This window comes from Acanthaster planci, linkage group LG13 (genome assembly GCF_054643075.1).
Source record: "Acanthaster planci isolate LZ-2023a linkage group LG13, COTS_SCS, whole genome shotgun sequence".
NCBI lineage: Eukaryota > Metazoa > Echinodermata > Asteroidea > Valvatida > Acanthasteridae > Acanthaster > Acanthaster planci.
Genome location: NC_141789.1, coordinates 15,928,952 through 15,944,383, shown reverse-complemented (window position 1 = coordinate 15,944,383; position 15,432 = coordinate 15,928,952). Strand labels below are relative to the sequence as shown.

Below are 15,432 nucleotides of genomic sequence, written 5' to 3'. Positions count from 1 at the left end.
TATTGAAAACTGTGGATTATTTGACCTCTATTCTTTTTCCATTTCTTTTTGAACCCTCCTATATCTTTGAAAACTATACCGGCCATATGATCAAAGACAAGCTTTATTTTCAAGCTTTTGTTAAATCTAGCAACTACCTGGTACATTTCCACCTGTACGCAATTTGCAAAGTGGCTGTTACATTTGACATTTTAAAAACCAGGAACGAGAGATATTTATTGACATCTACCTTCGTCGCCTTTGTGCCAGTCACGGCCAAACAGGCAGATGTTGACAGAGACGCTCTTTCACCTATTCCAACCTTGTCAGATTGTCTTTTATCTTTCTGCGTGTCATTTCCATGAGAATGGCTGATTCATCATGCAAACTTGGTGGATCTTAATCAATACTTTTATACTGGTACCTTATTTAAAGAGGATGCTAAATTTACCGGTAAACCTTTTGTTTGCAGATGGCTTGCCCACGAGTCCAAACATTCAGAGAACCTTTTATTCATCTTTAAGCTACCGTAATTCAGCAAAAATTGCTGAAGAGATACCACAAACCTTGAAGAGAAATATTTATTGCTGATGTTATTGGTTCTTCAAAGTATGGAAGTTACATTAATTAATCCACGATTAATTCATTCATCTTAATTCATTAAGATGAGAAATCAAAATGAACCACTGCAAGGTTAGGCTTAAATTTATTCATTTGTCCGTTTTGTCGGGATTGCTCTTGACAGATTCTAGCTGGAGGCTGCTGTTGATTAGTGGTCAGCGATTGGTCGGTTCGTTGCCAGGGGGACATCATGTCTACTGCATCACACGCATTGCCATCCTACCCCTCTCTGAGAGCAGTCATCCTGATATTGATATCGAGGTATGAGCAAGTCCTTGCTGTATGGTATAAGTAATGGATGAAACCTGTGTTGTACCCAAAGATGAATTGTCTCTTCCTGGTCAATTCAGTTCCGAGTCTGCAGTAACTCTCCTGCAAAGTGGTTGATGTTGAAGGATTTATAAGATTCTTAGCCAACAAGTCAAGAGAGGTCTGGCTTGTGACATACACTCCTTCAGATCCCAGCTATTTTTCCATCGCAAAACATCGCAGAATTCACATCAATGATGCAAACAAACAACTGGACTCTTGTTTTAAATTTTGATTGCTGATGACAGTGATGTTATAGTTTTGCATAAGTCAGTGCAGCTTGCATGTTGTTCTTCAACGATCCACTTTGTTTCCAGAGTACATAAAAGGCTGTATAGCGCCACTAAATTCTTTGTGCTTGTAACTAATTATCTGGCCTGAGTTCCACACAAATCATCCAAACAGCCTCACAGAATTTTCACTAATTGCTGCCTCAAGAAGGTACCAGGAGTGTTTGTTGTGAACTGTTTGTCTGTTTTTATTTTTTCTTGCACAACTTTTCTGTTCTCAGCCTCAAGGTACATTTATATTTTCAACATTTTCTTTTTTCTTCAGAAAAAAACAGTAATACTAACACTTCAATATCTATCTTCGTTTTTGAAAGCTTGCTAGAATCAAAGATCTAGAATCATAGTTCCTTCTTGGCTAGGTATGTTTTCAATGCAAGAGAATTACAGCCACTCTTAGGGTGTGCACAGTCAATATACATGTACGTGAATGAATTCACAGGCTTCATCATCTCGTGTCAATGTGAAGTGTATGGAGATGTAGACACCTTGCTGGCTGTGAATATATTGTTCCTGGTGTACATAAGGGGTGTGTCAGGGATGCCTTGATGATATTGGAGTTTGACATAACGTACATGTATGTGCAGAAGGGAATAATTCATGAATCCATACCACAGATGACTCTAGCATGTTGTACATTGCAATGGTTGTAATTTTCTGTTCTATCATCATTCAGTTTACGTTTTCCAAATTGTAATGCCCTGTTGCCTTGTGTACCATAAACACATCTCCCTCTTTCCAATTTTTTTCTGTTCCTCCTACAACAGCTGTGCCTTTTTTTAATTTTCAGTATTCTCCAAGTGTAATCCAAGTGTCATTCCCAAATATGCTGCATTTACTGGTACTTTAACACGACACATAGGACAGTAAAAGCAGCACTCAGAAATATTCACTTTTTTGATGTCAGGATCTGCTTCATGTATCATTCCTAATTAGCATTCAGCCAAGCTGCACTCTGGCCAGCCCTGTCAGTAAAAACGACCCTCCCTGATTAGTTTGTCCCCTTTGACAAATTGAGACTGATTTGTGGGCCTGTTATGATGGGGACGAGTCAGGGAAGCCTGCTTTTAACCTCACTCGGAGATCGTGGCCAGACTCTTGTAGATGAAGTTTACTGACGTCAGTAATTCAAGTCTTTCTCTGTTGGCAGATTTGCTGCTTCATTGATACATGTACATAGCCTGGTACATGTATTTGACCTACATGTACATTGTGCATGCCTGTGCTCACACTAAAGACCCAGGCTAGAATCAAATAGGCAATAGATTGAATTTGATAAAATATCCAATCGCTGCCCAGCCAGGTTGCTTGACCCTGTAAAATTGCTTCGCAATGAAACATTTGTTTACTGTAAACATGTATAAATAATAAACAGTACATGTTTGAGATTGCTGAATTTGTGCGATGGACAAGGAAGAATGTTTGAGCTCATATGCATTCAGTTTTCTTGTGTGCTAACTATTTTCTGTTGGAAGGAATTCAAGAACAGGTGTAGGTTTTATATGCTTGACAGGAGACTAACACAAGGGGAGAGGCTCTGGGATATTTTTGAGAGTGAGATGCAAGTTGGATGATTATTTTGTCAAAATCCTTCTCTTTTATTTGCTGGTGTTCGTTAACACAGAGATGTTCCAAGCATCATTTTGGGATGAAGAAAACCAAGATGATAATGAAACCAGCAACAGCTCAACAGAAAGCTCTGACTAAGACCTGGAATAGCATCAAAGCCGTCACTCAAGTCAGAAAGGTAAGAGATGTCAGATGGGATGATAGATAAAGTGACAGACTGAGAGAAGGCACTGGGACGTGAAATTGTACCGAGGCACTGCTGTTCAGTTAAGGGCATTCTAATATGCATACATGTACCTGTAATATGTCAAGTATGGTACATGAATAAAAAATATTCTGTACCCTCAACTCAAATAAATGAATGATTCATTCAAATTGCTGCCACTTGAATTTTGATTGAGCTGCTTTGCGATGTGATATTAAGTCATGTTTACATTAATGTGCCCATCTCAACAACCATGAACACAAACTATTTGTTGCCATGGTAGAGTTCATCACATGTTTGCCTCGTTTTTGTCTTTGCCTTCCCAGAAAGAGGTCAAAGAGAGAGAGAAACATGAGAGACGAATCACGGAGGAACTGCTCAAGATGTTTACTGATTCAGGTTGGTTTCAGGTTTGGTTGCCGCAGGTGATTTGTCATACTAATGTTACCAGGCAACTGGTTGACTGAACACGTACTGTTATAGAGAGAGTTTGTCAAGCCGAACACTGACACATCACTTTTTTTGGATGCTGTAAAGTGACCAAGTTTTTTATAAAAATCCTGGGATGTTAGCATTTGACACTCTTTTTTTTTTGTAACAGAGTGGTTTTACTACACCCGGACTGGTGACCTGACCAACACTTTACAGCGACAACACACAGGAGAAACGAAACATGACTGGGATGAGCGATTTTTTTGGAATCAACACATGCTTCAAGATATCTTTGCCTGCACGGTCAGTATAACAACTGCACAATCCAGGTGTTATAAAAAGAATGAGGTTATTTAAAAAGTGTGTAGACCTGAAACAGCCTTCAGATTACCCTGAAAAGAGAACCTGTAATATCAAACAGTGCTATATACTCACTTCTTAATAAATTTAGTCAGCATTTGTGAAATATTAGCATTATATGCACTACATTCGACGACAAAAGGCAAAAGCAACAGATATATTTGCACCTTTTATCCTGATCTGCTGGCTTTGGCTAATACAACACATCTGACCTATAAGAAATAACAAACAATAGCTCTAAATTCACTGTAACTTAATAATCCCCTTTCCCCAATGAATTCAATATTAAATAAAAGGTCAGCATCTGTGGTTATTATCCTGAGAATATTTCCTCAGTGGGTACATAGAACAAATAAGAGAGATGGAATGGAATAATTTGACTCACAGATTTTGAGCCAGGGAGACAAACATCTGTCGAATAGACAAACAGACGTTCAGTGCTAGTAAAGACGCAAAACCTTTTGAATTGTCTTCCATTTTAGTCCCTTTGTGTGGCAGCCTTGCATACGTGTATGTATGGCAGTATGTGTGTTTGTGTTGCCATATTTTGATTTTTCATGTAGCATTTTAATTTTTGCAACATCATGTTGCTAACAAGAAGCATGGTTAATTGGACAGGAATTGGGATTTTTACACTGAAAGATAAACTTAAGAAATTTTTTGCAGAAAGAACCCGACTTACCTAAATAGTAAAGGAAACAAGTGGAAATATCAGAATTTTAGAATTTGGTTTGCAAAGTTAACAACCAGGTAAGAAATAGTTAAAGACTTGAAGACTGTTTGGGAATTTCTAAGAATGATATGAGACAAATTCAAAGACTTCGCTCACGCTTCTCCTATTTGCATTTGTATAAATGAATATTCAATTTGCAGTTTGTTGTCTCTTGATCCAAATGCAGGTGCTTTCCACGAACATTGCTTTAATAGCAAAACTTTTTCTAACTCTTGGTTTCCATGGAAACAGGACAAGGATTTAGCTGGTCATTGGACGGTTCCTATCATCCAGGGTTACGTCAGCATCAGAGCCTGTAAGATGATTTTTGAGGAAGAAGATGAGAATGGATTAAGTTCCAGCTGGACACCGGAGGAATTGTCAGAATTCAAGCTTATCCTCATTTCAAGACGGAGCAAACACAGGGCAGGTATGAATTGAGGGGGTGGAGCTATGATGCAGCTGATGGGAGGAAGCAACTTTTATCTTTCAAAGTATCAACTTTAAAATTTTTTATGCAGCAGTATTAGATACCATTGGAAATGAATTATTTCAATTAGCTGAGACTTAATCAATCAAATGCTCGTAGCTTTGAGGAAAACCACCAGGGAAGGGGCAAAGCTTCCTACCAGGGAAGGGGCATAGCTTCCTACCAGGGAAGGGGCATAGCTTCCTACCAGGGAAGGGGCATAGCTTCCTACCGGGGAAGGGGCATAGCTTCCTACCAGGGAAGGGGCGTAGCTTCCTACCAGGGAAGGGGCATAGCTTCCTACCAGGGAAGGGGCGTAGCTTCTTACCGGGGAAGGGGCATATTTTACTTTTTTATTTTGGAGGAGATGAAAAAATTTGAAAGGTAACCCATTAGTGAGAATGTACACATATTTTATTGTCAGCACTAGGAAACTGATATCCATTATATTAAACTCTTTAGGAATATGTTTCTGTTTGATGCCCTCAGAGACTCAGGCTATGTCCAATTTCTCTCAATTTCAGCCAAACATAGTTTCTACCAGTCTTGACATTTTCCATCAATCTCATTTCATGAAAACATCAATCTCTCTTTACGTGATTGCTATTTTCTCATCCATTGTTGTTGTTTTTCCCTAGGGACTCGATACAGAAGGCGAGGTATTGATGGCACAGGTGCTTGTGCTAATTACGTGGAGACGGAACAAATCATCCAGACACGGGAACACTCTGTGTCCTTTGTCCAAGTTCGTGGCTCCATGCCTGTCTTTTTTACTCAGCCAGGGATTAAGTACAAACCACCCCCAAGGCTAGAGAAAGGTAAAGGCTTTTCTTAATTAATCAGCCTTTTTTTTTTTTAAATAATGGTTGAATGTTGCAGATTAATCTGATAAATTCATCTTGATAAATGGGGTCTTGGGTTGCTGGAGCAGTTTTTTGAGTTTTGGTGTACATTTAAACTTCACTCAAAAGATTTGGTTAATCTGTAACAATAACAGGGGATACTTATAACACCTCATCATCGTCATCGATCATATCGTCTGAAAGTTTTCTTCCGGTCGTACACACCCCAGATGCATTGCCATTGCTGTCGATCTCACATGAGACCCCGTAACTCTTGCTTTGTTGCACCTGTATCGTTGCAAAGTGTCTTAACACCTGATAAATTGTGAAGATCCTTCATATCTTTTCTGAAAGCTTTTTTGTGGTCATTTTGCACAGACTCAGGATTTTTGAAACGTCCAAATCTGTTAAACTTGGTTACAACATTGCTTTTTATGTTGTCCATTCAGAATCTCTTTTGAAATTCATTTATTTCACTTTTTGTTTCTTTCGATTTGATCTTTTGTTTCTTTTCCCTTCAAAGATGAGGATGAAACCCGTCCTGCCTGCGAGGCACATTTTGAGGAGCAGACCGCCCTCTACAGGCGGGTTGTCATCATCAATTTAGTGGAGCAGGTGGGACGAGAAGACATCATTGGCCAGGCTTTCATGAAACAGGTAGGATTAGATAACGGAATGATGTCATCTTTAGTCTTTGCTTTAAAGGTAATAAATATCTTGATACTGGTCCCATGCAACTAACTCCAGATAAAGACGAAGTTGAAGTACTTGCAAGTACTGCAACTTTAATTAGCAAAGAAACATGCCATTCAGTTTCTGTGTCATTTATCCCATCTCTGATATCAGGAATTATTTTTTCCTCTCTAGGTTTTGTTGTTGGACAGTCCCTTGCTGACCTATGTAACATTTGACTTTCATGATTATTGGTAAGCGGAAAGTGAAGCTTATACTTCAAGATAAACCTCATACATTTTCAGAATTCTTGAAATGCTGGAAAAAAGTGGGATTTGTTTGTTTGATCTTTATATTGCTAACTGGGTAATTATAATTCCTTTTCCTGTCTTCATGTAGTCGTGGGTTGAAGTTTGAGAATGTGTCTGTTCTCATCGATAGTATAAGGGACATCATCAAAGATATGAGATTTTGTTGGTGAGTTTAATTCACTCAAACTTTCTGTTCAACATTTTTGCATCCAAAGTTCTACAGACAGAAGTGTTAGGAAGGTTAGGTTTCAAAGGTAACTAGTATTTGAAGATCAGAATTGTTGAATCTGATTGAATCTCTGTGAAGAGAAGAACACACCAGGAGTCGTTTCTGAAAACTAGCAAATACAAAGTTTATAATGCAGCCATGGGCACACAAGCAAAATACAGACAACAGATACATTCTTTTGGATGGTTATTCCTGACCCAAGATTTTGGTCTTTTTTTATTTTTTCATTTTTCAGGATCGACGGACAAGGTGTGATACTTGAGCAGCGTAGTGTGTTCAGAGTCAACTGTATGGATTGCTTAGATAGAACTAATGTTGTCCAGACAGCACTTGCTAGAGCTGTGCTGAGTATGCAGGTAAATCACCAAAGATTTCGCTTGGTTATTCTATCAAAAGCAACTACAAAGTTTGGAAGAGGTTTGTAGGATTGAAGGAAGCAATGCCCTGTCACTATTGCGTTAATTTGCATTTGATACCCCTTAGAAAGTTTGGGTATAGTTCATATACCACAGGATTTCTGCATAGTGGAGGATATGGGAAGTATTTTGGCAAAAAATGCAGAGAGGAAGTTGGGGTAAATGCTGCAAACTCTTGGTAAAAATCAAAATGTATATGAAGTCCATTCTGTTCTCTTTGATGTTACTTGTCTCCAGCTTCGTAAGCTAGGCATTCTCCTACCAGACCAGCGATTACCCCCAACCGTCAAACAAACATATCAGGACATGTGGGCCAGCAATGGGGATATCATCAGCCGTCAGTATGCTGGCACCGCAGCGCTAAAAGGTGACTACACTCGGACTGGAGAGAGGAAATTTACCGGCATGATGAGGGACGGTTACCATTCAGCTAACCGTTATCTGCAGAATCAGTTTAAAGATGCATATAAACAAGTTACAATCGGTGAGTCAACGGATGGGTTGTTACTCAAAAATGAAATGGATGCTGGAGGGGTTAAAAGGATTCTCCAGAAAGTCATTTATTCGAGAGGTCCTAAAATTTTGTAAAAAAAAAATTCAGAAACTTTTTCTGGAAATTTATAATTTATTTCAACGCTTGTATTGTCACATGAAATTAGAATTATCACTTTACAGGAAATGTCGACAAACAAATGAGTCTGCATCTCTCCTCTTTTCGAGACAGCCTTGTTGACCATTAGTAGTTTTTTACACTGACCTCTTCCATTCTTCTTGCTCTTCTCAGATCTGATGCTTGGCAATGAGGAGGTTTTAGAAGATCTCTCTGTCATCACTGAGCAGAAAGTGAGCGATGAAGAAGCAGCTGAAGAAGTCTGGAGCAACGTTAAAGAGGAAAACATCACCCAGTTGACACAGCATTGCCTGAAGCTACTTGTCCCTAAACACGAAGTGAAACATTATATTGGAGGCTGGGTGCTCATAAACTGTGATCCTATGTAAGGATTGAGTTTTGGTTGGTCAGTCTGTCTGTTTGTCTCTACCCTTGCCTGAAACATTACAGTTGGGCATTATCTGAAGCTACATGAACCTATAAGCCGCACATTTATGGACAAACTAACTGGACATCATCCTTTACAGCAAGACACACTACCTTGATTCCCTTGCCAGTCTTGAACTTAATATGTGAGGAGAATAATGCTCCACCTTCTCAGCATGTTGACATTTCATAGAAATCTGCATCTTGTTCACTATCGTGTCTTCAATTCCTTGACAGAGATCCCGAGGAGTCTGATGAAGAAGATCGTGATGTCATTCTACTCATCACAGAGAAAGCTTATTACATCGCAAAGTGAGTACCCCACCATATGTCAATAAAGGCTCAAACAGAAGTTAATCCATTAAAACACCATTGGAGAAGTTGAACCATTTCAATACTGAACATCATGTCAATCAGTGTTGAGTCCACTACTAGTCCCCCTTAAGTCCATCACAAGTCATTCAGCCTTAAGCCAATTCACAAGCTATTTAAATGAATTGTGACAAAAGCATTCCTTTGTCATTGTTCACCCTGTTACTTATGACTGGTCCTGTGAAGGGACTTGTGATAGACTTAAATGCGACACTGATGTCTTTTTTTGCAATGTCTTTCAGCTATGATGATGAGGCAGAGAAAATTACACAATATGAGAGGATTAACATTGAAGACATGGAAGCTATAGGAATAGGTATGAAACTTGGTTTCCGTCAACAATTTGAGTGTTATACACCAGTAATAGAGTTGCATTTATACTCCTTGGAATTAGAGTGTTGGTGGGCAGTCTGAGTATTTCATTCAACCAGTTTGTAAAAAAATCCTTCAGAGAGTCTAACGAGGCGACAGCTTTGAATGATGAGTTAATGGCTTAGTGGTGTTTGGGTCATACTAGTGGAGTTGCCATTTTATGGTCCCTGGTTTGATTCCACCTGCAGGATCTGCTGCGGCTTTCTTCAGTAACACCAAAGACAAATGCATCCGTGTGTATCACTCCTTCTGTGGAGATGGTGATTACTTCCACACCTTGAAAGTGCTTCCTGGACGCAACAAGCATGAGTCAGATGGTAAGCAATGGACCAACCCCCCCCTTTCCCTCACATGGTTTTTGCCCCACTGTAACAGTGCAGGCTAACCTCCTTAAGTTCATTGTCATTTGTTGCTGGAGGCCGAACAAGTTCTTTCATGTTTCATAAGAATTATGTTATTGAAAATCTCATCATTTTAAAGCTTGGTTCAAAAGGTTTCTGTCCTCATTTCATGAGGGAGCCATATTTTTGATAGGAACCATTCTCCACTGTTATGCTTCAGCTTTAAATAGAGTTCCTTGCTTTATTGCTCTTGTCTGTCGATGTCACAAAATTAAAGAACTAAAGAGAAATTTCCTCCTTGTACTAAATACTTATTTGCATATCTAACTGACACGATACTTTGATTGATTTACAGACATTTTACACAATGTGATTGAAGCATTTGCTCGTGCCAGATCATCAAACACCCTGGGGTTAAAGGTCATTGAGGACAAAATGGAAAGGTCAGTCATATATCTCTGTCATGATTGCATCCCAGAATTAAGAATGTTCAATTCAGAGAAGAAATATTTGAAAGCTTTCTAAGATGTCCCCAAATTATTTTGATGCCAACTCATAACCAGTCAGTTAATATTATTTACAGCCTGGACAACTGCTGTTTAGGAATACACATTGTGGTAACCTGTTTTATCTTAAGCTAATGTCCATGGCAATCCACCAGTTCACCATTGTAAGTTTAAGTCCAAGCTTTTGTTTTGGCATCAAGTCTACATATTTGTTGGATTGATGTGTTTTTTTTATAGGAAAGCAAGGAAAGTGCCCCAGGAGTTAATCAAACTCACTTCCCAAAAACGTTTAACCATGTGGCTCCAAGACAAGTTTGTCCCCGAGATGGTCATCAAGAAACATAGTGAGCCTCGGGACAGACAGCCACGGCGACCTGCCTCTAGACCTGGCCCTCGGACAGCGGCTGTCTCCCGCTACCTACAGAGCATGAGCAACAAGGTGACCAACCTGAACCTAATCCAGCGAGCTAGAAATAAAAAGAAGAACTTGGGGAATGTACCACATACACTCATCTACCAGAAGAGCACTGACAGTGATGCCACAGAAGAAGACGGGAGCGTCCGAATTGATTGTGATAGAGATGATGTTGACACCTATGATGATTTTGACGATAGTCCCTACTCCTCATCAACGGATACATCTTATGATGCCTTGAGCATCGGTGACTGTTTGGAGATTCTTGGCGGGAATATTCCCAATTATCCACAGGAGAATCCTGATGATCCCATCATGCTAAACGACGGCGATATCATGTTGCCAACCTGTGGGGAACTTGCCACAGATCCCTGCCGCAATCAACGTAGCTTCAAGAGAAGACACATCACACCACGGAAGAAGCATTCCAAAGGTCACGCAGCCTATGATGATAGGATCGTGGATCCAGACAAGTCCAATCCAGATGGGTTGGTGGAATGCAAAGATGCAGACTTGAAACTAGACTATGATAATGACAGGATTCTGGACCAGGCAAAGCAAGTAGACAAAGTATCAAGTGAGGATGGTGTCACAAACCAAGACGGGATGTCAGAACTATCAGACAGTCACCTGCCTGATCATAAAACAGGCATTGATTCAAAATCAGAAGCCTTAAGTCTTCATGATCAAAGATTACAAGATAGCATGAACCATGAAACGGCTGACGAAGGGAAAATATCAGAAAGTCTTCAACACAGGATTCCGGAATTTCATGATCATTTACCAGTTGACTCTCGTAGTTTTTCAGAAAATGGGCGAAGTGGTAACACACTTGCTGAAGATGAAGCATCAATAGACTATGAAGGTCAAAGGTCAGGGTCTCCTCTCTTCAAACCTGAGCTACAAGTCTCAGAGCTTGCCAACGATAATGATGAAATTTTGGTCACAATGAATCCTCTTCCTGAAGTCCTGCCAATTGATCTACGAGACTTGAAGACAGCTCCCCGATCTCTGGTCACAAAATCTCCTCACAAATCTCACAGTGAGAATTCCTTAGCTGACCTTCTTGCAGGCAAGGGGAACCAAGAGATGGAGAAGGCAGCGGATGTCGATAACACGGCACAGACCAAGGAAGAGGAACAGACCCAGCGCAAATTCAAAAACCCCTTCCGCAACATCAACTTGAATATGAACTTTACCCGAGCAAGCAGCATCCGAGCTAGCCAACGTAAGGCCAAGATGCTAATGGAAATGCAGATGAGGTCACAGAATTGCCGAACCAGGTTTCTCCAGCTGTAGCGATGTTGTTTGTAATTCAACCCCATGTAATTTAGGCTCAGTGACAGTACCATGCTGGGAGTCCATATAGAGACCAGATTTTTATGGTGTTCAAATTTCATGTGACACCAGGTTCCAGCAGTGTAAGTTATAGTAATTTGTATAAATTTAGTAAAGTTGAATAAAGTTGCCCGAGTCAGCTGAGATGTTAAATGTACATAACAAGGTCACAATGAAACTTAATTTATAACCTTTTTAGGAACATAAAAAAGGATTAGTGGTTCTAGTTACTCTGGTTATCCATATCGACCAGTAAACTGCAGGTAAACTGTCACAGACTACGCAGGTCTTAGTAGTATAAACTGGTTTACATTAGTTTGTCCATCTAACTAGGAACGTAGGTCTAGTGTTATCCTAATGTAAAGGAAATTACAAATATTACTTAATAAAACAATGAACTGGATATAGCCAAAAATTAAACTGAAATGATAGAAATAGACTTTATTCGGCCAGAGGTGCAGGAAGTCAATTTTTGTAAGTCTATTAAAGCCAAGTCACAAGTCATTTGGTCCAGTCACAAGTCAAGTCACAAGTCATTTGGTCCAGTCACAAGTCATTTTGTCCAGTCACAAGTCAAGTCACGAGTCATTTAATCACAGGTCTAGTCAAATCAAGTCACAAGTCAATTTCGTCCAAATACCGGCAAGTCATGAGTCTTTTTGTCCAAGTGCAAGTTTAGTCATGGATGTGTGATTTTAAGCCACAGCCAGTGATTCAGATGTGGCCTTGGGCAGACAAGACCAAAGAAGGAGTTGTGAGCCGAGCGAAGTCATACGCTGATTATTTTAAGAAACGCAAGGCGTAAGTTGATAGGCCAAATTTAAAACATTCATGGGTTTGATTAAGTTTCTGATTTTTGTTGATAACGAGTCATAATGTGCAAGTCCAAGTCAAGTCACAAGTCCAAAACTGATAGTCACAAGTAAAGTCAAGAGTCACAAAAATAACGACTTGAATCCAATCAAGTGACTTGAGTCTGTAGCTCTGCATGTAGCTAAAAAAATTGATCTTTAAGACGTGTGTTTTGCTGTCTCATGTGGCGCTGTTAATGGTTGGAAGAATAATATGTATGTATAACAATTATTGAAGTTTTTCACCCTGAGACATGTCCCATTCCACTTTCTTATTTCCTGTTCCATCACCCTTGCCCGTTTGAATTACAGTGAAGAGTTCACGAAACAGGATGTTTCACCAAGTCCGTGTCCGAATCACTCGGCTGCCGCTTCAAATTACACGCGACTCTATGGGAACTGGCTGCAGCCACTGCTATAGACTTGTGCGTAACAGTAGGCTTTAGCCAAGTAATTCAGACGTGGCCTAATTCAACCTTTTAACGACAATGCACTTAGCCACTCATGATATCAAATAGAAATGAATTGAGCTACCCTTTGTAAAATGACACTAATATTTCATTAGAGTGTACTCATCTTTGGCACAAAGTATTTTTTGAGGTATTCAAAAATTTAAAGTATTTTTCCGTCTGTTTTTATAGCTACATGTTCCATATTTATAGACTCTTAAACATGTAAATAGAAAACTTGATTCAGTAACTTTTAGCGTAGAATTTTAAATGATGGTCATTCAGCCTTAACGTTAATCTTATAGATTTCAATCACAGATGAATCACTGTCTTATTTTCCTCTATTCTTCCAACCTAGACTTTTAATAAACCGAAGCAAACTTTCCCTATCTCTTTTAACTGTTTCTGTGGGAAGGACCGCTTGGAGGCTGAAAATTTTACAGATGAAATTCAAAACGTCCAGCCTCTAAGTACAGACTTTGTAAGAATGAAGTTATCTCTGAAAAACACACATGCTTTATGCACACAGTGGTTGTTTTCAAATTATACATGCTAGGAAACTTTTTTTAAAAAGATTGCAAAGTGCTTTTTAAAAATTTCTCAGGTTTTGACTTAAGAATTAATTTAAAGTCTTTTCAGTTGAACAGTTGCATTTGCTACAAGAAATGGCATTTTGCAGTGCAACTAGTTATGTCAATGTGTGTGATGCATTTGCAGCATTGTGTCTTGCCAAGGTTACCTCATATATTGTTTTTTAGAGCATCATTTGCATAAATTGTATCCATCTGGCATATTTTAAAGTTTTTGTGAAGTCAGTGTTTCATAGATGGTGTCAAATTGTGTGTAAAATGTGATAAAGCATTGAAGTTCCAGTCCCGGGTCACAATTCTGTTTATTAGCAAGATGGAAAAATGGAGTGATTTAAGTGAAAATATGTCAGTGATATTGATTAACTTAAATATTTCAACAGCATTGTGAGCCGTCTATTTTTAGCATTGCTTTTGAGTCATGCTCATTATGCATGATACGATTTAGATCCTTCAGTAAAGACATGTAATTTTCTCAAGGTAAGTACATTTGCACAATGAGCCTCAAGTTAGACCAAGAGAGGTCGCAGTTTTCACAGCTATGGAAGCTCCTTTGGTTGGAACTGAACTTCGCTGGTTCATGAACGACTAGGAAATGCAGGCGTCATGGTCGCATGTGCACCAACAAAATGAACACTTCCGACCGAAGTAGCTCTTTTCAATCAACCCCACCCCCAAGGTTGTATGTAAAAATCGTATTGAAATTGGAGGACTTGGGACTGTTGGGGTTCAGGAGGGGGTGCTTCTGCTCAAAGCAGATTACTGGCTGCATCATGAAGCAGACGCTTCAACTTTGAGACCACTGCACAGGATGAAATGATAATTGATGGGGTAACTTCAGCTGACGAAAACACCCTCCTGTTTGGATAAAAGGAATCAATGATTGCTGTATGTTAATAGTTGTCCAGAATTCAGGAAGACTTTAACAATGTGACCTGCTTTCAGGATGTCCCCACCAGCATATTGTCAGATTTTTATGCAAAGTTGTTGAGAAACCTCATTTTACCACTTTCAGTGACACTTAAAATTATCTGCGTCTCGTGTTATCTCATTGAAATATTTTTGTCATGAAATTTAAACCTCTCACTTGTGTTCTATATTTATCCATCAAATTAATTACTCTATATATTTATAGTTTGATACTGCAGATATTTCTGGGAAATATAACTACATGTACATGCATTTTTATTCATAATTTATTCTACAGCACACTACTGGGTATTGCCAGTAATTTAATTGTAGTCACATAAGTGTGTTAGTACTTTGCATCAATACATTACTTACCCTGTCAGTGAGTGGAAATGGTTTTGTCCAAACTTGTGTCTATGAGTTGCCTTAGGGAATGTTTTCCCTGCTTTTTACATGGACGTGTAGGTGTACAGCAGCTTAGATATTTAAGTGAAGGTGTGAACCTTTCACGGTTGCATCATTATTGTTGTAGATATTATATGCAAAATTTGCATGCTATTTACTATATTTATGCCGAATGCCAGGTTTAACACTAAGTTTTGTCTTTATTTATTCAGGATTTCAATTTCAGCCCTGTTCAGAGTTGTCATATTTACCACTCCAAGATCGCGGTGCACTTGTACTTTTGTAGTATTTGAATTGAGTGTGATACATATCCGTGTAAACGGAAGGGAAAATTGTTCTGTATAGAATAAACACAAAAATGTAAAGTCATGAATTCAGAAAAAAAAATCCTATTGTTATTCGTTTTTCTGTAAATAAACATTAATTTTGACAACACCA

The 15,432-nt window shown here is 39.0% G+C and overlaps 1 protein-coding gene across 1 annotated transcript in view; it reads left to right on the top strand.

Annotated features, from left to right (window-relative positions):
- Positions 1-15,432, top strand: part of LOC110973889 (phosphatidylinositide 4-phosphatase SAC2-like) — a 23,159-nt gene extending 7,727 nt beyond the window's left edge. The window contains exons 3-19 of the mRNA XM_022225097.2: positions 725-861; positions 2,821-2,943; positions 3,297-3,369; positions 3,572-3,705; positions 4,727-4,904; positions 5,582-5,761; positions 6,309-6,442; positions 6,653-6,711; positions 6,857-6,934; positions 7,233-7,353; positions 7,651-7,897; positions 8,198-8,408; positions 8,687-8,761; positions 9,064-9,137; positions 9,382-9,510; positions 9,890-9,977; positions 10,278-15,432. Coding sequence (XP_022080789.2) covers positions 725-861; positions 2,821-2,943; positions 3,297-3,369; positions 3,572-3,705; positions 4,727-4,904; positions 5,582-5,761; positions 6,309-6,442; positions 6,653-6,711; positions 6,857-6,934; positions 7,233-7,353; positions 7,651-7,897; positions 8,198-8,408; positions 8,687-8,761; positions 9,064-9,137; positions 9,382-9,510; positions 9,890-9,977; positions 10,278-11,754 — 3,518 coding nt within the window. The 3' untranslated portion in view covers positions 11,755-15,432. The remainder of the gene's footprint in view (positions 1-724; positions 862-2,820; positions 2,944-3,296; positions 3,370-3,571; positions 3,706-4,726; positions 4,905-5,581; positions 5,762-6,308; positions 6,443-6,652; positions 6,712-6,856; positions 6,935-7,232; positions 7,354-7,650; positions 7,898-8,197; positions 8,409-8,686; positions 8,762-9,063; positions 9,138-9,381; positions 9,511-9,889; positions 9,978-10,277) is intronic.